Raw genomic sequence first — 27,202 nt, 5'->3', positions numbered from 1 at the left:
GAAACGTTCACAAAGAAACACCATTCACTTTTGTACTTTCATGCAATATACTCTTTGAATCCAACAAAAACACCAATGACACGCATGGTATAAAAATTATGAAAGCCAAACAATGGCCCTCTGATCGGCTACTGTGAATGGGTGGATCATTGCGTGAGAGGACGTGCAAGAGCGGACTACCTCCACCCAAAGGTGGTTTGAAATTTAGCACTTCAATGGAACTCCCTCCATTCGCAACAGCAGCAGTTTCCATCTTTGCAACGAAATCATGTTTAGTGTATTTTTTTTGGTTTTTTGCTGTTATGTTGCACCTTGTTGTGTAAACGAAATGTGATCAATTTTACAGTAAAACAGACAAAAGAGAAGGCACAGAAAAAATAAACAAATGCGCACACACATGAGCAATTGCAAACAATGCACTATGCACACCATTATTGGAGGTCAAAATCGGTGTTTATGTATTTCATTTAAAATCATAAAATATTGAAAACTGTAGCAGTTTGTAATTCTTTCTAGGGTGTTATATACAGTGGCGTGCAAAATTTGATAAATCTGTATCTCGTTATCAAAACATTAGTCAAGAACTACTTCATTTCCTCTGTAATGTTCGAATTTTACATAAATAACTCCAAATTTAAATATCAAAGGAGAACTGCCCGAAACAAGTATTAAAGCACCAGGAAGAAGGGGTATAAGTAGTAAAGGTATAACACACGTTAGTTTAGTTTTCAAATTGCTACAAAACTTCTTAAATCATTTTCGTTCTAATTTCATAACTGTACATGGTACAGCTCTGATATTTGGAGAGGAGACCTAATTCGATATCCCCTGTCAATATCCATCACAAAACGAAAATCAAAAAAATGTCGCTTACATCATTTTCGCGGGAAGGGCTCGATATAGTCCCAATTGTCTTCCCATTTTAAGTCAACCTATCCATATTCGTCCGTCTGCTCAACAGGTAAGCGAAATCACAATAGCGTTCGAACATATGAGGCTATCCGCATGAGATTTTTCAAGAAACTTCTTAGTGATGTAGGTCGTTGGCTGTTTAAATGGGCCATTTGGTCCAGATTTAATTTTAGTTTATAATAATAAAACAAGTCAAAACGTACTAAACGTACTCGTCCAGGCCAAATCTTAGGTAACCACCACCATGGATTCCGCCAAAAAATTTGCTCTACTAACGCAGTTCGTATTTGAATTATTTACAACATTCCAATCGGGAATTGGTTACAGCTGCTATGTTCTCAAGCAGTCATATCGGGGGTATCGGTATTTAGGGGGCCTATATCAATATAAAAAGTGCTTCGGTTCATACTTAGCACGGACGCTGGAAGTCATAGCAGTAGTCTTTGGGTAAATTTTCAGACAAATCAGGTGAAAACTGCGACCTCTAGAAGCTCAAGAAGTCAAATCCGGGGATCTGTTTGTATGGGGGCTATATCATTACATAGATCGATTCGGATCATACTCGGCAATGATGTTGAAAGTCATTGCATTTCAACCAAACCAACTGAAGTTTCTAGGGGCTGAAGAAATCAAACCGGTCAAACCAAACAGAATAAATACCTGCCATCCTATGGGTAGTGGGTATAAAAAATATTTAACTATTTAAAAATTTTTTCGTTAAAAAAAGTTTCTGAGTACGGACTTTCTAACTGTTCGAAAACTGAGCTTATTCCAAATGCGTGTTCAAGTTTTAAATATTTTTATTCTCTACGCCATTACTGAGACACAGGGGAGAGAATCATTTTCGGATTCGATTATCTATGTCCTACCGTCTGTCTGTTCATCCGTCCAGGTCGCAATTTTCATCCCATCTTCTTTGAAACTAGTACAGCCATCTTTTTTTGTTCAAAATCCTAGTACTGGCTTTATTTACAGCGAAAATTCCTATTGAATTATTGCGAAATCCGAAGGGATCTTTTCTTTGTCAGAACACAAAAAACAGTCAAACATGTCTGTCCATGTCCGTCCGTCTGTCCGCCCGTCCGTCCGTCTGTCTGTCGAAAGCACGCTAACTTACAAAGGCGTAAAGCTATGCGCTTGAAATTTTGCACAAATACTTTTTATTAGTGTAGGTCAGTTGGGATTGTAAATGGGTCATATCGACCCATGTTTTGATATAGCTGCCATATAAACCTATAGCTGCCATATAAAGCCTCTAGGGGGCGCAATTTTCGTCCGATTTGACTGAAATTTTGGACGTGGTCTTTTGGTATCACTTCCAATAACTGTGCTATGCGGTTCATAACCTGATATAGCTGCCACATAAACCGATCTTGGGTCTTGACTTCTTCAGCTTTTAGAGAGCTCAATTCTTATCCGATTTGGCTGTAATTTTGCAAGTGATGTTTTGGTATCACTTGCAACAACTGTGGTAAGTATGATTTAAATCGGTTCATAACCTGGTTTAGCCGCCATATAAACCGATCTTGGACCTTAACCTCTTGAGCCACTAAAGAATGCAATTCTTATCTGATTTGAATGAAATTTTGCACGAAGTATTTTGTTGTGATATCCAACAACTGAGCCAAGTATGGATCAAATCAGTCCATAACCAGATATAGCTTTCATATAAACCGGTCTCGGATCTTGACTTCTTGAGCCTCTAGAGGGCGCAATTCTCATCCGATTTGGCACAAATTTTGTACAACGGCTTTTCTTATGACCTTCAACATACGTGTCCAATGTGGTCTGAATCGATCTACAGCTTGATACAGCTCTCATATAAACGATCTCCCGATTTTGCTTCTTGAGCCCCTACAAGGCATAATTCTTATCCGAATGGAGTGAAATATACACAATGGCTTCTACAATGTTCAACATTCAATTCATTTATGGTAAAATCATAAACATAAAATGTTAACGAAATTTTTTGTAAAGCATATAATTTTAATGAAATTTTTTCCAAACTCAAAATTGCAATAAGGGTTTTTTTTAACAACATTTTAATGCAATATTTTCAAATACAAAATTTTAATGCAATTTTTTCTAAAGACAAAATTTTAATGACATTTTTTAAAAAAAAAATTTAATGACACTTTTTCTAAGACAAAATTTCAATGAAAGTTTTCTGTTAGGATAAGAATTAAATAAAATTTTAGCTTGAGATAAAATTTTAAAGAAAATTTCCCTGATATTTTTCTTAAATTGTTCTAAAGACCAAATTTCGATCAGATTTTTTCTAAAAACATAATTTTAATGTCGATTTTTTAAAACAACATTTTAATGAAATTTTTCTTAAGACAAAATTCTAATTAAATTTTTTATTGAGACACAAATTTAAGGAAATTTTTGATTAAGACAAATTTCATTGAAATTTTTCCTTATGACAAAATTTTAAGGAAATCTTTTCTTAAGTCAAAAATTTAATAAAACTATGGCATTTTAGGACAACACATAAATAACATTTTCTCTAAAAACAATATTTCGATAAAAGCTTTTCTAAGAAAAATTTCCCTCAATTTTTGACTGGTTTAGTTTTTTATTTTGCTGTTTTTCAATTCAAGCTCGGGGTTTTCCTTTTTTAATTTTTTTTTATTAATATTTGGGACTTCAATGGAAAGCATTTTCAAGATAATATCCAAATGAGAAACAAAACACGATGTCCATACACAAAATATCGATAAATAATTTAAATAAAAAACAAAAAGACCTCGAGCTTGAAATAAAAACAACAACAATCTAGTAACAAATTACAACATTTGTTGTAATTTTTTTATTCTTAAAAACTTTTAGAATTTAAATTTTTTGTTGCATCATTTTTTTCTAAGAGCCCGGAGTCGGAGTCGAGAATATTATGTCGACTTTGAGTCGAGAATATTATCTCGACGCCGGGTAAAATTGCTCGACTCCGCAGCCCTGGATAAAAATGGTTCAAAGCTAGACTTGTCACCAAAGGGTTTCCACAAAAATATGGAGATATAGATACTGATATTTACAAACCACAAGCGGATGGATTTCCCTGAGCCAGGAAAAGAAAATTTGGTCCGTAAATTGAAGAAAAGTATCTATGGTCTGAAAGAATCGGCTCGCTATTGGAAACTGCACATTAGCGAGTTATTAACTAATGCTGGATTCAGTAGGGGAAAAGCCGATCCATGTCTTCATGTCAAAGGAAAGAATGATTCAATCATTTATGTACTAATTTATGTTGATGACATAGAAGGCTATACTCAATTTTTTTTTTATTTTCATTTTCATTGACCTCAAAAATGTTTTTTTTGTAGTCTTAATAACAAATTTCTTCGAGTGTTGCTTTCATGTACATGGCATGCATTGCAAACAAAGAAAAAACTCTGTACTCCAAACGAAACTTAAAAGCCCCTTAATATAATTTGTGATTTAGTTCACTGAATTCGAAAATATACATGGCTGCAAAGTGTCAACTGACTAAAAACTAGTTTAAACGAGTACACACAGAAATAGTTTTAGGTCATGGAGACTTGGTCACTTGATTTCTATTGAGTTGCACTTGGCATTTTAAAAGATACCGTTAGCGATGAGCTGGACAACATATATGCGTCATAGGAAACACTATTCTCCAAATTGGCAAAAATGCTAAATTGAAAGACTTTGTAAAATTTTAAGAGTAGGGTGGACAAATTTACTATTACATACTGCAAACAGAAGGTGGTAATTTCTAAGCCTCTACAAAGGGCTTCAAACAAACAAAAAAACATGTTTATGTGAAATATCAATAAAACGACCTCTGCCAGGTGAACCAAAGAAGGCCGAAGTTCACAAAATAAAATCTTTTAATCGGTTCTAATCATGCAATTAATTGATTAAAATATTTTTACACCCTACACCACCACTAAGAAGGAGAAGAGCTAACCCGTTGATAAGTACACCGATCGGCTTAGAATCACTTCCTGTGTCGATTTAGCTATGTCTGTCTGTCTGTCTATCCATGTATTCTTGTAATCAAAGTACAGGTCGCATTTGTTGTCCGATTTGCATAAAATTGTGCACAAGTTACTTTTTTTGTCCAAGAACGAACGCTATTGATTTTCGAAAAAATCGGTTCAGATTTAGATAAAGCTTCATATGTATCTTTTATCCTATAGATATCCTTTTAAGCCTGTAGAAGCCACCATTTTGGTCCGATCTTTACAAAATTAACCATGAGGTGTTTAATTTGACGTCCTCATATGTGTTGAAAACTTCGTCAAAATCGGTCCAGATTTAGATATGGACCAGGAAGGGGGCCTCGGGCCCGAGCCCCCACCACAAAATGATTTTGTCTATGAAAAAAAAATTTAACTAAATTTATTCTAAACACAAAATTTTAGTACAATTTTTTAAAATGACAAAACTTCATATTTATGCTATTTTATAGAGGGAAAATTTTGATCAGACCAGGACCACCTGAAATTTATTTTTTTTTTAATGAAATTTCATTCTAAACATCGTCACAGATTTTCTTAAAGACAAAATTGTAATATTTCAAAATTTTATTTTATTTTATTTTCCCTAAAGACATAATTTCAATAAATTTTTTTTCTAAAATTAAATTTTAATGATTTTCTTTTTCTGAAGATCCTATATCAGTGATAAATTTTCTAAAGACATACTTTTGCCCAGCCTACCGCGAAATTATTTTATAAAGGCAAAATTCCAATTAAATCTATTGCGCCTGCTCAATGCATTTTGCGACACTACATTTTTTTTTTCTAAATGCAAAATTTCAATCAAATATGTCTAAAAGGAAAATCGTGCGCAAGTCCGGGTATACTCTAAAAAATTATTTTTTGTAAAAGAAAGATTTCAATAAATTTCAAAAATATCTTTTCAAACGAAAAAATTTTTCTAAAATTTTTTTTATAGACAATTTTTAATAAATATTTTTAAAGACAAAATTTTAAACCATTACGCTTGACCCTCGATTTCCTTATCCAAATTGGATGAAATTTTAATTTTAATCTCTTTAATGACAATTTTTTTAAAGAGAAAATAAAGTTCGGAGGAGAACATGGTGGATTAATGAAGGTGGTCTCATGCGAACAGCCGAAAACAGCCGTCCAATTTGACGGTATTAAAATGTCAGTTCTGTGTTTACATTTTAAGCAAACTACGTCATTTTTGTGCACGTTCTCATTGTTTGAGTTTCTCTTTCTCTCACTTAACTGACACACGTACGCAAACAAGGGCAAGTTTCTTTGGTTGTGTTGAGAACGTTGGCGGATTGCACCATATGATTTGCGGTTGTTAAACAAATGAGACCACCTTTAATTGTTTCGCCATGGGAGGAGAAATAAGCGGCATCATTAAGCCGAACGTAGATGGCTGATCGTAAAAATTGGTCAAAATTTATTTTTTATTTTAATATTTATTCGCAAAGCCAAGCACATTTTTAAGGCTTTGAAAGATTAGAATCGGCCTGAAAATAGTGAGTTGGCAAGCCGTACTAAATTCAGCTCTGACATTAACCACATGTCACCGCCGATGGACCAATTCCTGTAATCAGAAGCGATGATAATTTTCAAAAAAAAAGTTTGAATTATCTTTACCAATTTCACAGTAACAGAAAAATTTATACAATTTCAGATCGATGCGGAGCGCCATTACTTTTTTAAGAAAACATTTCTTACTCTTATTTTGCTGATAACAGCCGACTTATTTCCTGGGTGCAGTTAGTCAAAATAACAGATGGGCCTGGTTTTAGAGCAGCTGAGAAACAAGGCCACCTCTCGACAGACGAGGATTACACTATACAAGACACTGATACTACCCGTGTTGTTATATGGTTCTGAGGCATGGGTACTTGTGAAAGCAGGTGAGGCAGTACTTGGGGTATTTGAGAGAAAGATTCTTCGAAAATATATGGACCAATTTGCGTTAATGGAGAATATAGGCGACGTATGAACCACGAGCTGAATGGCGACAATAGTTACACGTATCAAAATACAACGGCTGCGTTGGCTAGGCCATGTTGTTAGAATGGATGAAGAAGCTCCAGCAAAGAAGTCTTTTGAAGGAAAACACGATGGTACCCGCAAACCGGGAAGACCAAAAGCCCCATGAAAAGATCAAGTGATAGGAGACACCTCGAAACTTGGTGTCGAAGATTTTAGAATGAGCACAAAAGATCAAGGCGCATGGAACGCTTTTCTACGTTTGGCTAGTGAAACAAATGTCCAATTAAAATAAAGTAAAGGCTGGTTTTAGATTTTCTCTTTCATTTTAATCAAAATAAGGTAAAAAGCAATAACTAAAGAAAAACTACACAGAAAAATAAGTTGGCCGAAAATAAAATATTTTTTCTTTTTCGTAAGATTTTAGCAATGAAATTGAAAAGTGAATTTCCTAGCTTTCATCGATATTTTGACCTTCATTTTAATTTTTTGTCTTTAATTACAAGACTCAAAGTTAGAGCTCTATTAACCTACCATTTAATATAAAAAATTCTTAATATCAAGGAAAATATTTTTCACCAAAGGAAATGGTTCCTTAGAAAGATGGAAAATTGGTAATCTTTTAATTAAATCAAGTTTGCTTATCTTTGGCTCGAATCTTTAAAATTAGATGTTTAACTTAAAGTTCACGCAAGTTCAATTCATTTACAGTGGGAGAACATTGGTAAAACAATTTTTAAAATACCATTGGTATCTTAAAAAAACTAACAAATCACATAAAGCTAAAAAAACTTCTGCAATTGTTTTGCTGGCTTTTTTATTTTCGTAACAGCAATAAAATGCGGACACATGATAGTTATATTGCTATATTGCGAGATTCTCACAATATTATGAAATAAACAAAATCCCACACACTAAAAGTTTCTTCTGAAGTTGAAGCAAAGCAGACGAAATGGCGCATGGCAGTTGTTGGCTCCTATTCAAGCAATGGGATAGCCATCGTCATCGCTCATTTGAGAAATACACCCAAAAGAGTGAATGGCCGCATACAAGTGTGTATGAAATAAAAAATAATAAAAAAAAAAACAAAATAATAAGCCATAATTATTATTATTGTTTTCCATGGCTTCTGCAATACGTTTGGTCTGACCATGTACATCGCTCTTCATGCCACTGGGCCTGGGTTAAAGATTGGCACACATGTGTTCCGGCTGTTTTAAAAAGGGCCGCGGAAGATTGCTGTGATAGTAGGAAACCCCCTTTAAAGCTATTCACCACAAGTAATGATTATCTTTCGCATTCAGTGAATGCTATCACCGCTGTTGCCCCTCCGCTTGCTTCCTTCGTAAAAATTGGCACATTTCTTTTATAACTGGTGACCAAAACCAAAAGCCAAATAAAAACACTCTCTTTTGATTTTTTTTCTTGTTTGATCTTTTGTCGCTTTTGTTTGAGATTTGGTTTCTATTTGGTTTTTGGTTTGCTGGAAGAGGTCTTTTTGGAAACTTTCGCCAACACAAATGTACGGAAATTATGGCCCAAATACATTTGGAAAAAACCATGCTGGTGGAAGAAGAAAGAGAAAAATTATTTTCTATCTGGCTAGGTAAACGACCAACTGACTGACTAGATGAATTCACCTATTGTCCCATTCAACAGCAGGCTGACAAAATATTTTGTTTCCAGTAGTAATGAGTAACACAAACAATTCGTCTCTCGCGAAGAAAGAGCATTAACAACATGAAAAAATCATTCAACACTTCGTTAAGAGGGATATAATAACATAATTTTAATTTAATTTATCACTTCCCAACTATACGTTTAAGATTGGCTGCACAGTGGCCGGTTTCGCTTTGTGTGTAATGTATGCCTTGACTGGAGTTGTTTTATGAATTTTGGAGAAAAAAGAAACATGATTAATATATTAAAACGAGCTGAACAGGGCCCGCACCTCTCCGCTTTTTCTTAAAATATATGAAACAAAATTATTCTCTGAATATTTGAACTCCTTATTGCCACTGGTAAATATGTCTAGTTTGGGGCTGTTGAGGGGGTGGATAGGCCACCTAGACACTAAGCCCTGAAAAAATACCTGCATCGTGCTCTAGTCTCAAATAGCATTTGTTTGAATCCCACATTGCCACGGGTTTTTAAGGGAAATTTATAGGATGGGGCGCCCCAAAGCACTTGGCCCCAAAATCGAATATCAAATTCTTTTTCTACTCTCATTTACGAGTACCTTTCATTTGAGCCCTTTACTACCATAGGCAGCAAATATATCCGGTTAATCCTTAAAAACTATCTACATTGTGCTCCACTGTCTTTGAGACCCAAATTGTCATGGTCAGTAAATACGTTGGGGTTGTTATGGTGGTGGGACGGTCCCTATACACATTGTGCCGAATGTTGATATCAGATTCGTGCTCTACTCCCATATATCTTTCATATGAGCTCCATATTTTCATGGTTGGCAACTACATCCGTTTTGAGGAGGTGTTTTGGGGGATGGACAGGGTTACTCAGTGACTTGGCCCTGAAAATAAATATCAGAGATGTGCTCTACTCTCTATTGCAATGGCCAGTAAATACGTCCTATTTGGGGATTGTTTCGAGGCCCCATAAACTCTACTACCAAAGACCTTTCATTTGAGCCTCTTATTGCTATGGTGGGAGAGTATGCCATATTTAGGGTTGTTTTGGAGGGTGTGTGGTTTCTCAAACACTTACTCCCTCAATTGGACATCAGTTACGTTTTTTACTCTTAAATATCTTTCATATGAATGCCATATTGTCGTGATTGGTCTATATATATTTGGTGGGTATTGGGATAGGGGAACCGCCCCCCTATGTCGACGACGAAGGGTCGCCATATTTTACAGACATTTGAGAATTTTTATTTGCACCATAATATAGGTTAGCTCACATGAAGTGTTACCAAGTTCACATTGTTGTGTCTGTCAACCTAGAAATGACAGCTACATAATATTTGCTATATTAACAGCTCATTACATTGTTTACAAGCCATCAAAAGCAATTGTATACATTATACTTGGCTGGAAAATCACATTTAACTATTGTTGGTGAACACAAACACCTCAAAGTGCACAAAATGTATGTGTATCGCAACGAAATTCGTTATAATGATACTGGTAGTGTTGCCAATGCCATGGCGATGGTTCATAAAAAACTGCAATAACACCTAAAATGGTTCGTCAAGCGAAGGCTCGTATTCAACGAAATCCACACCGTAGTGGCTATTAAATGGCTAATGGATCTGAAAATATCCATATATTTAAAAACGAGCAAGGAAAATTTCACACAATTTTAAACAAAAGCAAAAAAAGATAGACTCGAAAAATCAAAGAAGTTTCTGCGTTAGCGCGAGCGTGGTGAATTTCCGCACATTGTCTTCTAGGCCATTTTAGAAAGCAAGGTAAGGATTTGTATCGATGCGATGAACAAAAACAAAATACCGGCAGATTACATTCAAGAAGCTTGCAAATCGTTATTTGACCGACTCAAAGCAATAGTCAAGGCAAAAAGTGCTCATATCGAGCAAAAGAGAATGGATTCCAAAAATTAGACTGTTTTTACACATTTTTGTCATGTGGTCGTTTGAATTGGTAATATTAGGTATCAGGGACTCAATTCAATTTTTCATAGAGACTATTTTAGTCCATATAATACTACAGTAGCGACTGACCACGCCTCTAGTGCGAACCGAACTCACGACCCCTGCACTGGTAATCTGAACGCCCCTATGAATACATCGATTGGTATAAAATGGAAATTAAATGAAAGATATTTAAGATTTAAGTATAAATTTGATATAGTGTGTTTACAGCAGATTAACTACTCTCAATGCCAGACGCAGTAAGTTTAACATTCAAAGCAGTGCGTCAAATAGTTTCAGCGCGGCTGAGGCCGAAACAAGCCTTCCATTGGATCCGACCGAGTATTGGAATTTACTCGGTATTGCGTGATAACTATTCGAAGGCTGCTAAATAAGTTTCTGGCTTAGGCAACACCAAGCGTAGCTAGGTGCAATCTGACATTTCCATTGAAAAGTTTGACTCTTTCTAGCATAATCGTACTCCGAACGTTTTGACGTACGGCCATTATTATGTTGTTTACAGTCAAAAAGTAGAATTAACTCGTGAACATTTTTCACAACTTTCTGCGTGGATTATAACGACAATAGTGTATTAATAAACTTCAATCTTCGTATTACGATTAAGCACCATCCTATAGTACTGTGAAAAACTGGTTTAATGATTTCAGTCGTGGTCGACGCTCGCTCAAAGTCGAATTCCGTGAAGGTCGTCCAAAGACTACAATTTTACCAGAAAACATTGATGCCATGCGTGAACTTATATTGCAAGATCTTCATGGGACATACCATGGGATAAAGCCATCCTAGGCAATTTTGCCGTGAAAAGATTGATCTCGTGGAATTCCGCACAATTTGACAAACGCCCAAAAGAATGCTTAGAACGAAGAAATGTTGAAAAAATGCGATCGGGTTGCTTTAAAATACGTTTATAAGATCGTCACAGATGGGGGATTGTGGATCTATGCGTAAGAGTCCAAAGCAAAACAACTATCGACCGTGTGGGTCTTCGAAATTGAGCCAAATCCAACGAAAGTTGTTCGTGGAAGTAGCATTTCGAAGCAAATGGTCTCGCCTGTTTCTTCGGCCAAATTGGTCACGTGGCGACTGTTCCACTTGAGAAACGTAGGACAAAATCTTTTCCAGAGGTCTTCGAGGAAGTTCGAAAGACGAACAAGAGAAGTAGAGACATTGTTCACCATGATAATGTGAGCCATAATATTGGGTTGCCCAAAAAGTAATTGCGGATTTTTTATATAGTCGGCGTTGACAAATATTTTCACAGCTTGTGACTCTGTAATCGCATTCTTTCTTCTGTCAGTTATCAGCTGATACTTTTAGCTTGCTTTAGAAAAAAAGTATATTTAAAAAAGTATATTTGATTAAAATTCAAATAGACTTTTTTTAAAAGTTTTATTAAAAATGCATTTACTTTTTTTTAAAAAAATCCGCAATTACTTTTTGGGCAACCCAATACCTCGGCGCAAACCAGCCCATTTTTGAGCGGCCAAAAGTCAAATTTATGGGTCATCCGCCGTACAGCTGTGAATTGGGACCCAATGACTTCTTTTTATTCTCGCGCATTTAGATAAAAATGCGTGGTCAACAGAATTTTCGTCGCCAGAAAATTCTGTTGAAGCGTTCAATAACCATGTTTTGGAGGTGCTTCAATTGGAGTGTAAAAAGACTTTGACAATTGGTTTGAGAGCATGCAAAAATGCATAAATCATGCTGGAGGATACTTTGAAAAACAATAAAAACGATTTTGATAACATACATTCTCAGGCCAGAAATTTATATAGCAGCCCTCGCATAAACCACCCAGCTTTTTCCAATGGCTCTTTTGCAAATGTTTGGGGCAAGTATGCCTTTCTCGGTCGTTTTGAAGTTGAATTTCTGTTTTCTGCTTGAAATTACATGACTTTTATACTTTGTAGTTCCTCCTTTAGATGCAGCAATTGTTCCCAATCGTCGATTCACGCTTTTAACCCCTATATAGGCTTCTTCTTTTCATAAAGTAGGTTTAAGGCCTGCAATCTTCTGTTTTTGGATACTTCTTTTTTAGTAATTCTCCGATTTGGTTTTTCAGATTCGACGGCTGTAAAAAGCTCAATCACTTCATTATCATGCTCGAACTCTTTAATCCGTATTTGTTATGTCAACGATTTGTTGAAAATAAAATTTGCTTGTTTTATTGCACGTTTTTTTCACACTTGGTTCCAAATTATTGCTGTTTAGATCAGATAAGGTTCAGATTTTTATGTTTGTCCATTTTTCCATTATAAAAACTAGTTTACCAAAGCCAGGGCACTACCAAACCATATGGAGGTAATGTCATGGCTTAACTGTGAAATGAAATTTTTCTTCTTTCAAAGCCTTATTAGTTTTTCCTACATTCGATTGGACCATATGAATCAAAAATTTTCTATTTTGACCCATCGCTAAACCCAACATTTATACCCTACACAACCACTGTGGTACAGGGTATTATAACTTCGTGCATTTAAATCACTTTCTGATTCGACCGTCTGTCTGCCTGTCCATGTTAATGTGTGTGCAAAGAGTAAAGGTCGCAATTTTTATCCAATCGTCTTCAAATTAGGTACGGGCATCTTTTTTAGCCTAGAGACGAAGACTATTGAAATTCAAACAAATCAATTCAGATTTGGATATAACACCCGTATATATGTTCGTCCGATTTTGACTAATATTGCAACAACATCGTCATTTGTTAACTTATGACTCTCGATACTACTGGGAATTTCATAGAAATCGGTTCAGATTTAAATATAACTCCGTTATATACTTATAAACCGATTTCCACTTCTAGAGCCTTTACAACCGCATTTATCAACCGATCTTCCCAATATTTTACATAATGCTTTTCTCTACGACTATCACCAAACAATCGGATTTTAATCGAAATCGGTTCAGATTTGCATATAGCTCCCATATATATGTTTGTCCAATTTGGACTCATATTGGTCAGTCATATGTTAACCGATTGTCACGAAATTTAGCGAAAATATTTCCCTTATAACTCCCGGCATAGCCGTTGAATTTCACAGAAATAGGATCAGATTTAGATATAGCTCCCATATATACAATATGTTTTACCCGATTTTCACTTTTAGAGCCTTTGTCAGCATTTTTCTAAAAAGATTTACTTTTACTTTTATGTCTTCATTTATGACTTTTACTATGTTTACCGATTTGAGTTGAAGTCAGTTTAGATTTAGATAAAGCTCCCATAAATATTTTCGACCGATTTTGACTAATGCGGCAATGTCATATGTTAACCGCTCAAAAGAAAAAAATTGCACGAAGGTATCTCTTATGGCTTTTCAGGTCACTGGAGGATATAGCTCCCATATAAATGTATCTCTCGATTATCTCTTTTAGGTTCTTTGCAAAAGCATTTTTCATCCAATCTTGTCACAATTTTGCACAACTATTTATCTGTGTAGGGTATCAAAAGGTCGGCTTCGCCTGACTTTAGCCTGTCCTTACATGTTTAAAAAGGATTTCGACAACACAAAGTGTTTTGTAGCAAGCTCAAAACAATTATTTGACACAACCGGCCCTACACATAAAATTTTGAGCAGTACGGGGATTTAATTTTAATTGTTAGATTCGTACACATATAACGTTAGCTTAACTGCAAAAATTTGTCGAATTTGTCACCTTGACCAAATGGAGTGTCCTTCGTCTGAACGAGGCCACCGTAGCGCAGAGATGCTACGCGGTGGCCTCGTTCAGACATGTCCGCCTATGACGCTGAATGCATGGGTTCGAATCCTGGCGAGACCATCAGAAAAATTATTCATCTGTGGTTTTCCCCTCCTAATGCTGGCAACATTAGTGTGGTACTATGCCTTGTTAAACTTCTCTCCGAAGAGGTGTCGTACTGTGGCACGCCGTTCGGACTCGGCTATAAAAAGGAGGTCCCTTATTATTGAGCTTAAAACTTGAATCGGACAGCAAGTTAGCCACAATTCGTCGATGGAATGTTCATGGGCAAATTTGCATTTGCATTGGCTAGACGAATATGTGATGCAGCGAAATAGAAAGAGTCCTTTTAAGAAATTTTGCATCACGAGCATTTTTAGCTGCTTTTTGACACTATTCCTAATAGAACCGATTGGAACTACAATATCCCTAGTATTAAAATTGGTTACATCGAAAAGGTTACCCGACCACTGCAGTGTGTATCAAACGGAGATCCTTGCAATTAACGAGGTGGTGGATTGGCTAAGATATAGTATCATTACGACAATTGGCATAAATATCTTCTCAGACAGCCAGGCAGCCATTAAATCCCTGGAGTGTGCATTTCTGAACACACAAACCGCCCTCGATTGTCGCAGGTCTCTCAACGAGATGGCTGAACAGTTCAAAATTCACCTGTTCTTGGTGCCGGGCCACAGAAATATGCCAGGAAATTGTAAAGCGGACGAGCTTGAGAGACTACTGGGTATGACTCTAGCGACATGTAAACTAAGTTTTTAGGCCCGAAGGACAACGAATGATATAAAATACTTTTTGTGTATGTGTGACCCGCAGTCAGAAGCTGTTGCCACCATGGACATAAACCAAAGTCAGTAATCTATGTCCGGAAAAAGAAGGCACAACTTTGCAGTTGTATTAATTTCCAATTGTTGTTGCAGAATTTAAACGTAAAAGTAGCATTTGAAAATGTTAACTTGTTTTTTAACTCGAGCGAGTGTCTATAGCATTTTAAATACCGACTAAATTAAAAGGAAAAGACAATACAGCTTCTACTGCCAACGTCATCCGACTGCGAAGAACTTTTGCAATTTACACAATTGACTAGCATTTGTACATGTTTGTGGTTCGTTATGTTCTTAGAGACTCTAGCCTCTAACAGGCTGCTGTTTTAATTTGCTTTTAAATGCACAACAACTAATAGTTGTCGCAATTTTTCCAAAGAAAGTGACGACGGCAAATTCAAACAACAGCGGTTCTATTTTTAATTTTCTGAGTAATCGTTGCTATTTGGAAATAAAAAAAAAGAAACATTAGCAATTTTTCCACAACGCCAAAACATGTAAAGCTGGGGAGCGAGAACTCTGGTGTGAACAAATAACTACAAGCGATCTGAAGGTGGTGGCGATGCATAGAAACATCTCTGTGTGGACTTAGACGGATCTGTTGTGAGTCATCCATTCGCCCGAAATGCTTTGTGGCGCCACATTGCAACAAAAACAAACCCAAAAACATATTCATATCCTTCACAGTAGCTGTCTGACCCCATTGATTTTGAGAGGTAAGTGCTTAGTAATGGATTAGAACAGGTAACGTGTCTGAGCAACTAAGGTTCATTCCAGCCTCCAATCTGTCGGTTGACTTCGAAGACAATATTGACTCATCTAAGCAACTATTTTGGAATTGAATCAAATCATGAGCATTCTTATGGCAAACTCAACAACTTAATCTTTTTGTTTGCAAATGTATACAGGAAAATTATACAATAGCAGTGATGCATTTGGTGATTTTTGAAAAGTTCAAGACAACACACAGTACAATCTCACATTTCATCATTGATTAATGCATGTGTTGAAGCAAGTTCTGGTGACAGTTAATTTGATGTATCTGCTATCTACGAAATTTATTATAAAACAAGTAAAAAGGCATTAAATTCGGTCGGGCCGAACTTTAGATACCCACCACCTCGGATATATATGTAAACCCTCTTTCGTCACAATCCGGTGAAAATTGCATAACTTATGCACCCAAATTCGGCACGGACATAGAGTGGTCTTATAAATATAAGTCACTGTTGAATTTTCTATTTCGAATTTCAACAAAATCGGGTAATAAATAAAGCTTTTTTAAGCTTCAGACCCTTTACCGGCATATCGGTCTATATGACAGCTATATCTAAATGCAGTTCTATTTTTACCATATATGGGTCGAATGGCGGGTGGCCTAAAACTACTCACTGTTACAAATTTCAGTGAAATTGGATAAAAAATAATGCTTTTATGGACTTCAGAACCTTTATCGGGAGATCGGTCTATATGGCAGCTATATCTAAATATAGTCCGATCTGAACCATATTAAGATCAGATGTCGAAAGGCTTTAAATAACCCACTTCTGCAAATTTCGGCGAAATCGGGTAATTAATAAAGCTTTTATGGCCTTCAGACCCTTTATCGGGAGATCGGTCTATATGGCAGCTATATCTAAATATGGACCGATCTAATCCATATTTAGGTCAGATGTCGGGTGGCTTAAAATAACCCACTTTTGAAAATTTCAGCGAAATCGGGTAATAAATAAAGCTTTTATGGTCTTCATATATATATATATCTAAATATAGTCCGATCTAAACCATATTTCGGTCAGTTGTCTTAAGCTACTCACTGTTTCAAATTTCAGCAAAATCGGATGGGCATTAGACCCTTCATCGAAAAATCGATCTATATAGCAACTATATCCAAATATGGTCCGATTTGGCCGGTTCGAGAACTTAACCAGCGTGCATTAAAATAACATATCGTACTGTTGTGGTCAAAACAATTCGGGTAATTCTAAAGAGATTCAATGGCCATGTTTTCTTATAGCATGGAGATGTTAATTGGCCGCCAACATCCTGTGATTTGACTCTCTTTGACATCTTTGAATTTGGTTGAAAGAAACCCTTTTAAAAAAGAGATAATTTTGCATTTTGTCAATAAAATTATGTTAAGTATGTACAGGGTAGCTGACCCGAAGTTTTACAAAGTTCACACTAGTTATTTCTCAAACAGGTACGTGATATTTATTGACAGTTCATAATATTGTTAACAAGCCACCAAAATCATTTGCTTCTGAGTTCATTTAATAGTTAAGTTATTCGTGATGGGGGGTTCAAACATAATGGTGTGATTGCTTTACATTTGGCTGGAAAATTACAACCGGCTATTGTTGGCGAATACAAACACCTCAAATTCAACACAATGTGTGTATGCGTATCGCACCATAAATCGTTATAATGATACTAGTAGGGCTGGCAATCGTCAGTACACTGCAATAATAGTAGAGGGTGCGAATTTAGCGAAATCGAAGTCGCATTAGAAATCAAGTGGGTAAAGATCTGAAATTATCCCACGAAAGGATGCAAAAAACGAGCTCAAGGTAAAGCCTTAAAAGTTCCAATAAGCCACACGATCTTACATTAAAAATAAAAAAGCCAGACTTGAAACAATAGTGTTGCTGCGCTTGTACGAACGTGGTGAAATTCCGAACATCGTTTTCTCTGACGAGAAAAATGTTCCAATTGAGCAATTCGTAAACTCCCAAAATGATCGTGTTTACTTAACCGAGAGCACGCACGAAAAATTGAGCCTACGAACGGCCACTCAAAGTAATTTCCCCACACAGAAAAAAACTAAAAATCGGATTCATTCACGAAATTAATTGTTTTAATCAATTTTTTAATTGAGACTGGTCCAATCACTAAAATGATAATATCAACTACTACTGTGGTACAGGGCATTATAACTTAGTGAATTAGTTTGTAACACCCAAAAGGAAGAGGTATAGACCCATTGATAAGTATACCAATCGACTCAAAATCACTTTATGATTCGATTTAGTTAATTTGTGTACAAACTACAGGTCGCAATTTTCATCCGATCGTCTTCAAATTTGGTATGTTGCCGAAGACGAAGCCTATTGGATTTGGAAAAAATCGGTTCAGATTTGGATATAGCTTCCATATATATGTTCGTCCGATTTGCAGTAATAATGCAATAGTCATTTATTAACCGATTCTCTCTAAATTTGGCAGGAAGGATTTTCTTATGACTCTCGATATTACTGGTAAATTTCATAGAAATCTGTTCAGATTTGGATATAGCTCCCATATATATGTTCGTCCGATTTCCAGTAATACAACAGTAAAATGGTCATTTGTTGACCGATTCTCTTGAAATTTGTTGGGAAGGGGTTTCTTCTGACTCTCAATATTACTGGTGAATTTTGAAAAATCGGTTCAGATTTAGATACAGCTCCCATATATATTTTCGTCCGATTTGGAGTAATACAGCAATAAAATGGTCATTTGTCAACCGATTCTCTCGAAATTTGGAAGGAAGGATTTTCTTACGACTCTCAATATTAGTAGTGAATTTCACAGAAATCGGTTCAGATTTGCATAAAGCTCCCATATAAAGGGTGATTTTTTTGAGGTTAGGATTTTCATGCATTAGTATTTGACAGATCACGTGGGATTTCAGACATGGTGTCAAAGAGAAAGATGCTCAGTATGCTTTGACATTTCATCATGAATAGACTTACTAACGAGCAACGCTTGCAAATCATTGAATTTTATTACCAAAATCAGTGTTCGGTTCGAAATGTGTTCAAATTTTGACAAATTTTGTTCAGCGATGAGGCTCATTTCTGGTTGAATGGCTACGTAAATAAGCAAAATTGCCGCATTTGGAGTGAAGAGCAACCAGAAGCCGTTCAAGAACTGCCCATGCATCTCGAAAAATGCACTGTTTGGTGTGGTTTGTACGCTGGTGGAATCATTGGACCGTATTTTTTCAAAGATGCTGTTGGACGCAACGTTACGGTGAATGAACACATTTCGAACCGAACACTGATTTTGGTAATAAAATTCAATGATTTGCAAGCGTTGCTCGTTAGTAAGTCTATTCATGATGAAATGTCAAAGCATACTGAGCATCTTTCTCTTTGACACCATGTCTGAAATCCCACGTGATCTGTCAAATACTAATGCATGAAAATCCTAACCTCAAAAAAATCACCCTTTATATGTTCGTCCGATTTGCAGTAATACAGCAATAAAATTGTCATTTGTTAACCGATTCTCTCGAAATTCGACAGGAAGGCTTTTCTTATGACTCTTGATATTACTGGTGAATTTCATAGAAATCTGTTCAGATAAATATATATCGCCCTATTTTTACTCCTAGACCCAATGCAAGCGCATTTTGTACAACGACCATAAGTTAGGTCGAAATCGGTTCAGATTTAGATATAGCTCCCATGTATTTGTTCGTCAGATTTTGGATAATTTGTTGTTATTTGTCAACCGTACTTATTGCATTTTAATAATCTATCTGGATACATTAAATTTGTTTCAGAATTAGATGGTGGATGGCTAAGATATAATGTCATAACGGCGATTGGCATAAATATCTTCTCAGACAGACAGGCAGGTATTAAATCCCAGGAGAACGTATTTCTGAATGCAAAAATCGCCCTCGACAGATCTCTCAACGAGATGGCCTAACAGTTCAAAATTCACCTGTTCTGGGTGCCAGTCCACAGAGATATCTCAGGGAATTGCAAGGTGGACGACCATGCGAGACTAGGAACTACCTTTCACATTTAGGGAAACTGGAAACTATGGGTGTGCCTCTAGCGACACGAATGATAAGTTTTCAGAACCAGGTCCGGAGGTCACAAGAAGGGGGCTGGAGCATTCCAAAACTTTGTGGCCTAATCTAGACTTGAAGAGATCTGCCGCTTTGCTGTCATTGGGTGGAACAGTCGTCTCAGTCATTGTGGCCGTCATGACAGGTCACTGTCTAATCGGAAAACATGCTGACAGACTGAAGGTTACCAGCAACGATTTTTGCAGAAGCTGTGTGTGTGACCCATACTGGCAGTTCGAAGGAGTTCCACTTTAGGTTCCCATTTCTTCGAGATTTAGGTTCTGATTTAGTGGATGTGAATATTCGCAAATTGTTGGGCTTTTTAAAGCGATTTGGATGGTTCAACGGTAGGAACTAGAAGGCATCTTCCTTCATCTGTTCCTGTGGCATCACAATGGACGAAAACGTCTAAGTGAATCGGATAGAAGACTGCCACTTAAACCTAACCTAACCTTACCTTCATACATAATTAGTACGTCGACGTTAACATTCACTAAACTGGAAAATAATTTAATTTATCCGAACAACGCTTAACTGAAAATTACGGATAAGTTATACGAAATTTATGGTTCAGAAGCATGGGTACTTGTGAAAGCAGACGACGCTTTTGGAGTGTTTGAGAGAAAGATTCTTCGTAAAATTTATGGACCAGTTTGCATTGATGGAGAGCATCGGCGTCGTATGAACCACGAGCTGTATGGCGATGATAGCATATCATCAAAATACAACTTTTGCGTTGGGTAGGTCGTCAGAATGAATGAAGAAGCTCCAGCGAAAAAGTCTTTTGAAGGCGATCACGATAGTACACGCAAACCGAGTCGGCCAAGAGCTCGATGGAAAGATCAAGTGATGAGAGACACTACGAAACTTAGTGTCAGAGATTATAGAAGGAGCGCAGAAGATCGAGGCGCTTGGAACGGCTAATGGGACAATTGTTTTGTCATAGCTAATCCAAGTTAAAGTACGTAAGCAACCAAAACACAAAAAAGTTTTTGGTTTTTTTTTTAAATTTTCAATTTTTTGTTAAATTTTCATCACAATTCGTAAATTAGTTTTTTTTCGAAAATTTTAAGTTAAGTATAACTTTTAATTGGAAAGGACAAACCTTTATTATTTTTCTTATTCAAAGAATTTTGTAACCTTTCCAATGGTGTAAACAGACTTGCAGTCGGTTAAGAATAAGTTCTACAATTTCAAAAATGCCAATGAAACCTTGACTGAAATTTTCAAAAAATTGTTGTAACTCCAATATCTTATGAACCATTGGAGATATTACAGATACATCGACATGTTTTCGTGGGATTTTACGAGCTCTATCTTCCTTAATTTGAAATGCTCGATGCTCGGACCTCCTTTTACAGGCAAGTCTGAACGCCATGCCGATGTTTGACACATCTTTGTGGAGAAGTTTATACATGGCATATCACTTTACAAATTTCGCTTTCATTTGCGGAAAATTTTTTCTGATGTTCTCGCCAGGATTCAAACCCTGTGCAACGGCGACCTTCTCAGCCACATAAAGCACGCGCAATCCAAGAGTGGTAAAAAAATATGATATTCCGTACTTGATGTTATCCACTCAGTGGATGTTTAATTCGGCAGATACCAATACGATGAACTTTTCTATTTGGTAAATTTTAAAGAGCATGGAAAGGCTTAAACATTATGACAGTTAGGATGCGCTGAACAAAGCCATTTACATCTGCGTAGCTTGCGAGTCGTTTTTGACCGTCGCCGAGCAAAAGGTAGTCAAATCGAGCTCGCTTTTGCTAGATTCTGAAATTTAAATTACTTCCCTACATTTCATTCATTTGAATCAATAAAAACTATTTGCACACACAAAAAAATGTGTGATATTTCGTATCGGCTACGCTGTATATGTGACATTTGAGAGGCTTATCTATACTCGTAAATAAATTAGGTTTTTTGCTATTAGTCGCTGAAAATGTTTACATAGAAATTGTACACTGCTTGCAGCCAGGCTTTGTGAAAACTAACCTGATATTCTACTCAGAAACACAAAGTCTAAAAGTTGTCATGTCCAAGTCAGTCGAAACGACATCAGCACCCAACGTCTTGGCTGTCAAGGGCATGTAATAGCAGCCGCTTATCTTAACTGGGGGATCAATGACCAACCGAAGCAGGAACACCATATTGGCTGCAACAGCAAATCTCTGTGAAAATACAATCACCTCCGCCCACATGCTCTCAGTATATACAATTGCAGCGATTAGCGTACTAAGTGATGGGTGGTGGGTCGGTTATTTGGATCGATTGCGGTAAGTGCTTCCTAGGCACTGAGGCACCCCAGTCCACCATCTGAGTGACGGACGGTGGCCAAAAACGGTAGATCACTGTTTCCATTTCCATCTCATTTAAATTTTGAAATCCGAGAACTTAGGAAATTCAATTAAACACCATTTAATTATAGGTGACATGTTTAGATTTGCAATTGATTTGCTGCAACACCAAGTTTGCGCTGATCATTTTCTATCAGTTTTCCAGGTGTGGGTGTAAGAGCCAAGTAACCGCTGTAAAGTTTATGTAAAACCAAACGGAATCACTCACCGATCAGAAACGTTAGAATGGCGTTGTGGAGATGTCAGCCCACACAGGCACACTCACACACATGGTATTGCGCAAAACCAAAGCAAAAAGTTGATTGTTGAGGAAAGTATTCGTCTACATTCAGAAATATCGCTTACATTGTTGCAAAATAATATCAAACACCAAGGAATCTGCTAAAAATTTCCACTTATTAAATTAGTTGAAGAAAGTCGGTTATTGATTTAATTCCTCAACGGGTCAAGGAATCATATTGGGAGATAGGTCATATATTGGGACAAAATTTATTGGATTGCATAAGTGTAATTCACGCAGCAAATTTCAGTCATATCGCTTGAATAAGGAGGTCAAGAAATATATTGGAGGGATCCGTTTAAAATCGGTCTATCTCTGTGGCATTTGGCGTAAGTACTGGAGAGCCCAAGTGTACTTCATGTACCGAATGTTAGCTAAATCGGAATAAAATTGAGGGCTAATGAGGCCAACGTAGCCCAGAGGTTAGTATGTCCGCCTATGACGCTGAACGTCCGGGTTCGAATCCTGGCGAGAACATCAGAAAAAATTTTTGCGGTGGTTATACCCTGCTAATGCCGCGACATTTGTGAGGTACTGTGCATGTAAAAACTTCTCCATAAAGAAATGTCACACTGCGGCACGTCGTTCGGATTCGGCTGTAAAAGGGAGCTTCAACTTGAATGGTACAGCACTTATTGATATGCGAGAAATTTTCCCCTGTTTGGCATTTGCAAGGGCTCAGTAGGTTTAATCCGTGGATACATTTATATAGGAGCGGTATTTATTTATGAACCTATATAGGAGTCTGTTGCTGTTTTAGCCACGTTGATATGAGGAGGCAGCGATCCTCGTCAAGCATCATAGGTGGGAACGGGAATGTTATGGCCATTGGTTATTTGAAGGCGCCATCTAACACACCTTGTCATGTCAAGTATCACAGGCACGCAGTACTTAGCAAAAGCCGTTGCCGCCCGGCCACCCGATATCGCTGAATAACAGCGCAATTGCACTCGCAAAAAATAAAACGTTTGAGACATTTTTACGAGAAACAAAATACTTTTATTACAAAGGTTTTATTTTATTGTAACTACGCAAAGTTTCGCTTCAACACATCAAACGTTAGCCATAAATGTAGTTTTATCGAAGTTAACTAACTTTGTTTATTGTAAACTTTTTAGCAACTTTGCCTACGGCAAAAGTTTATTTCTTTTGTTGTAGAACCAAAAACTCCGCAATGGCAAAAGTGTTTCGATAGCCGCAAACGATTACTCGTTTCCTGGTCCAATAATTATTCTCTTGTACCTCTCCAACTAGAGAGAGGGAGAGGGTAAGTACTTAATCGTAAAGACCAGTGATGGATAAAAAGTGATGGGCGGATGAAAAACTCGGAAATTGATAATTTTTAAAGTTTTGCCATAGGTACGTCCAATGACAAAAATAATTAGAGCATCATGGAAGGCTGTGTATCATAACATCGAAATAAATCCAAATTTAATCTGAAAGAGTTTGAATTACCAACTTATATCTGCTTATAATTGAAGGATTATCAACTAAGATCTGCTTATGCAAAATGCAATTGCAAATTTTGGCCATGAACATTCCACTATAGAACAGCGAATTTAATTAATTAATGTGTCATTTACGGTCCCAAGACCTTTAATCGGGAGATCGGCTTATATGGTAGGTATATCCATATAATGCTAATGGTTCAAAAACAGATAGGCAGATTCGTATTGTACTCTCAAAAACCTTTCATTTGGCACTTGAACCGAAATTTATTGATTAGAATCTCTTTTTTGGGTTACCTTAATGGTGCAAACAAATATTCGCTTAAATCAGTTTTCCCATCTTCGCTATCTGGCGTTTTTAATGTGAATAGATATTCAAAATATACAAAAGATATGCAGAATATGCAATGTATGCATTCCATAATATGTGCAAAAATATCTTAGCGTTTTATTAACGTCCATTCGACGAAATAATTTCTGTGCTTCAAAATTTTTTTCCGATGCTTTAAAAATTTATGCATTTGCATATGTTTTCGATGTCGAATAATCTCTCTGAATTAGGGATGATGAACATTTTAGAACATTTCGTGCCATTTTAGTACGAAATTTCAAAAATTCGCTTCAATTTTCACTCCTTTCCGATGTCTAATAATCACCCTAAATGTTTGTTATAAATGTTCGCTTAGTATCAGAGGGACGAGAAGTTGTAAATTTTAGTACGTTTCGTACATTTTTAGTACGAAATTTCAAAAATTCGCCCCAGCATTCACTCTCTTCTAAAATCTAAGGATACTAGCTTCAGCCGTTTCGTCTGGGCGTAGAACTTAGAACTTGTCGCGGATTTCGGAATTGATAACCGCCTTTTCGCCAAGAAAAGTGACCCGCACCAATTGGACATACAGTAGGAGTGGGCTAAATTGATAATAGCATATTACAACAGCCAAACAAGAAAATGGTGAATGTATTAGCTCAGTAATACCCCAAACGGGTTTGACGTTTTCAAACCAAACATTTTTTTATGGGTCCTTACATATTCCCTCAACCGGAAATCAAGGTTCCTCCAAAAAACAAAATAAAAGTATGAATTCAAAGATCGATAACAAAGGAAAACAACTGATAAACTTAATACCTATATTAATGAGTCGAAGTAACTTTCGGTGCTGTTGAACATATAAGAGTCTCACCCAAATTTTAGAACAGGTTAGCAGTCATGAAGTGTTCCAAAACCACATTTCTTTGCGAAAATATTAATGATAAAAAAGTGTGGATGTACTCAAAATTTTGCTTCGACCTTGACGTAAATTCACCACGCCGGTCAGCAACTAATTTGCTCTTTCAGTATAACTTCTTTTGCTTTCGCGTAAGATCCTGTGCGGAGGGCAGCAACTCATTTACTCTTTCGAGTCCAACTTGTCCAAAATCGTGTGCTTTGGGAACTTGTAAGGCTTTACCTTGAACCTTGCTTAAATATATGCTGCATCCTTTTACGAGATATTTTCAGATCTTCTCTCATATCAATAAGTGCAGTTTGATTAAAGTTAAGCCGAGACCAAACGGCGTGCCGCAGTGGGACACTACTTGGTAGAGGAGTTTTAACATGACAGGATACCTTACAAATGTAGGCAGCATTAATAAGGGTTTAACCACCGCTGAAAAGTTTTGCTGGTGTCCATGCCGGGAGTTAAGCAATCAAAAAAAAATCTACAAAACTATCGGACTATGTATCAGAATTTAATTATTTAAAATACATGCTATATAAGATCACAGAGCAACATTTCGAGATTTTGAAAACGGAATGGCGTTATTGGTATATCAACCCTTCACTCCCCATCCTATGGTGGTATAAAAGATATTTCAGCAACCGATATTTATGACTTATTAGTTCAAACTGTCTGGTTACAAAAAACTAGCAGTTGCGATAAATAGGCTGCTCATGTTTTGCATAATACTTTACATGTCATATTTTGTGAAATCGAAGGGTTACAGGCGGAAAGAAATGCATTGAAGTGTGTGTGGGCGGAAATTGTTGCAGTTTAGTTGTTAAATAAAAACAATCTCTTACTTCAGTGCACATTAACTTCACAATGCTGATCATATCTAACAGGGAAAACAGTCAATGTGGGATGATCAAGAAAACGCAAGCCGCCTAAACAGAGCGTAGAAGTGCATGAGTTACCAAACTGCACTCGATGTGTCATCCCGTCGTCATCATCATGTTGCTTGAGTTCAATTTAAAAGATTATTGGATCGATAACGGCAAATGGCATTTGGAAAATTGGCCTTTTTGGCTGGTTGACATCACTACCGATCCATAATTCTGCTAGTTGCCGCCTTAATCAAAAGTCTATCATGATTGAGTTTTTATTTGGAACAAATATTTTTCATTTTTGATGTCTGACTGAGCATTGTCGTGACTCTGGCTTGATTTTTAAAATTATTGACAATATTTGGCATCGCTACCAGCTATTCAATTTAAGGAGTGGTACATTCAATATTAAAACTATTTCCCCCCATCAGTAATTGAGTTTTACATTAAAATGCAATTATTTTAAAAAAATGTTGACAAGATTTAGACTTGAGGCATAAAAAGGTGCTCATTTTCCATCTTTTGTGATAAATAAATTTCAATATTTTTGCTTGGGAACCACCGACATAGCAGACAATTTATGTTGCAAGAAACAAACTAACCTTTTTATTTTTTGTCATAAAAATGTGAACATGTATAATATTTCAAAGTTTAATTATATTTTTAATAATGTGCTTCATCAGATTAGACATTTATGTACGATGGGAGAATTAAAAAGCTCGCAATGCATGAGTTGAAATATTGTAAGTAATTAATAATTACGAAATTAATTGATTTTTATTAAATTTTTAATTGAACCCGTTCATTTAACGATAACATTATTAGAGGACACCGGAACGCAGAGGTTAGCATGCCCACATATGACGCTGAACGCCTTGGTTCGAATCCTGGCGAGAACATCAGAAAAAAAGTCAATCCCCTCCTGATGCTGGCGACATTTGTAAGGTACTATGCCATGTAAAAACTTCTCCCAAAGCGGTGTCGCAATGCGGCACTCCGTTCGGACTCGGCTATAAAAAAAGAGGTCCTTTATCATTGAGCTTAAATTTGAATTGAACAGCACTCGTAGATATGTGAGAAGTTTGCCCATGTTCCTTAATGGAATGTTAATGGGCAAATTTGCATTAATGTCATTTATGTC

General features: G+C 36.5%; 2 protein-coding genes across 5 annotated transcripts in view; one reads left to right on the top strand and one right to left on the bottom strand.

Moving 5' to 3' along the window:
- The window catches only part of LOC106095569 (restin homolog), a 194,204-nt gene that overhangs the window by 53,996 nt on the left and 113,006 nt on the right, over window positions 1-27,202 (bottom strand). The gene's annotated exons all lie outside the window — the stretch shown is intronic.
- LOC106095571 (uncharacterized) overlaps window positions 15,492-27,202 on the top strand; it is a 99,369-nt gene continuing 87,658 nt past the window's right edge. The window contains exon 1 of the mRNA XM_059365144.1: window positions 15,492-15,760. Within this exon, the coding sequence (XP_059221127.1) occupies window positions 15,670-15,760 (91 nt within the window). The 5' untranslated portion in view covers window positions 15,492-15,669. The remainder of the gene's footprint in view (window positions 15,761-27,202) is intronic.

This window comes from Stomoxys calcitrans, chromosome 3, assembly GCF_963082655.1.
Source record: "Stomoxys calcitrans chromosome 3, idStoCalc2.1, whole genome shotgun sequence".
In the NCBI taxonomy this organism is placed as follows: Eukaryota; Metazoa; Arthropoda; class Insecta; order Diptera; family Muscidae; genus Stomoxys; species Stomoxys calcitrans.
Note: the sequence above shows the minus strand (reverse complement) of the source record. Positions and strands in the feature narration are given on the sequence as shown.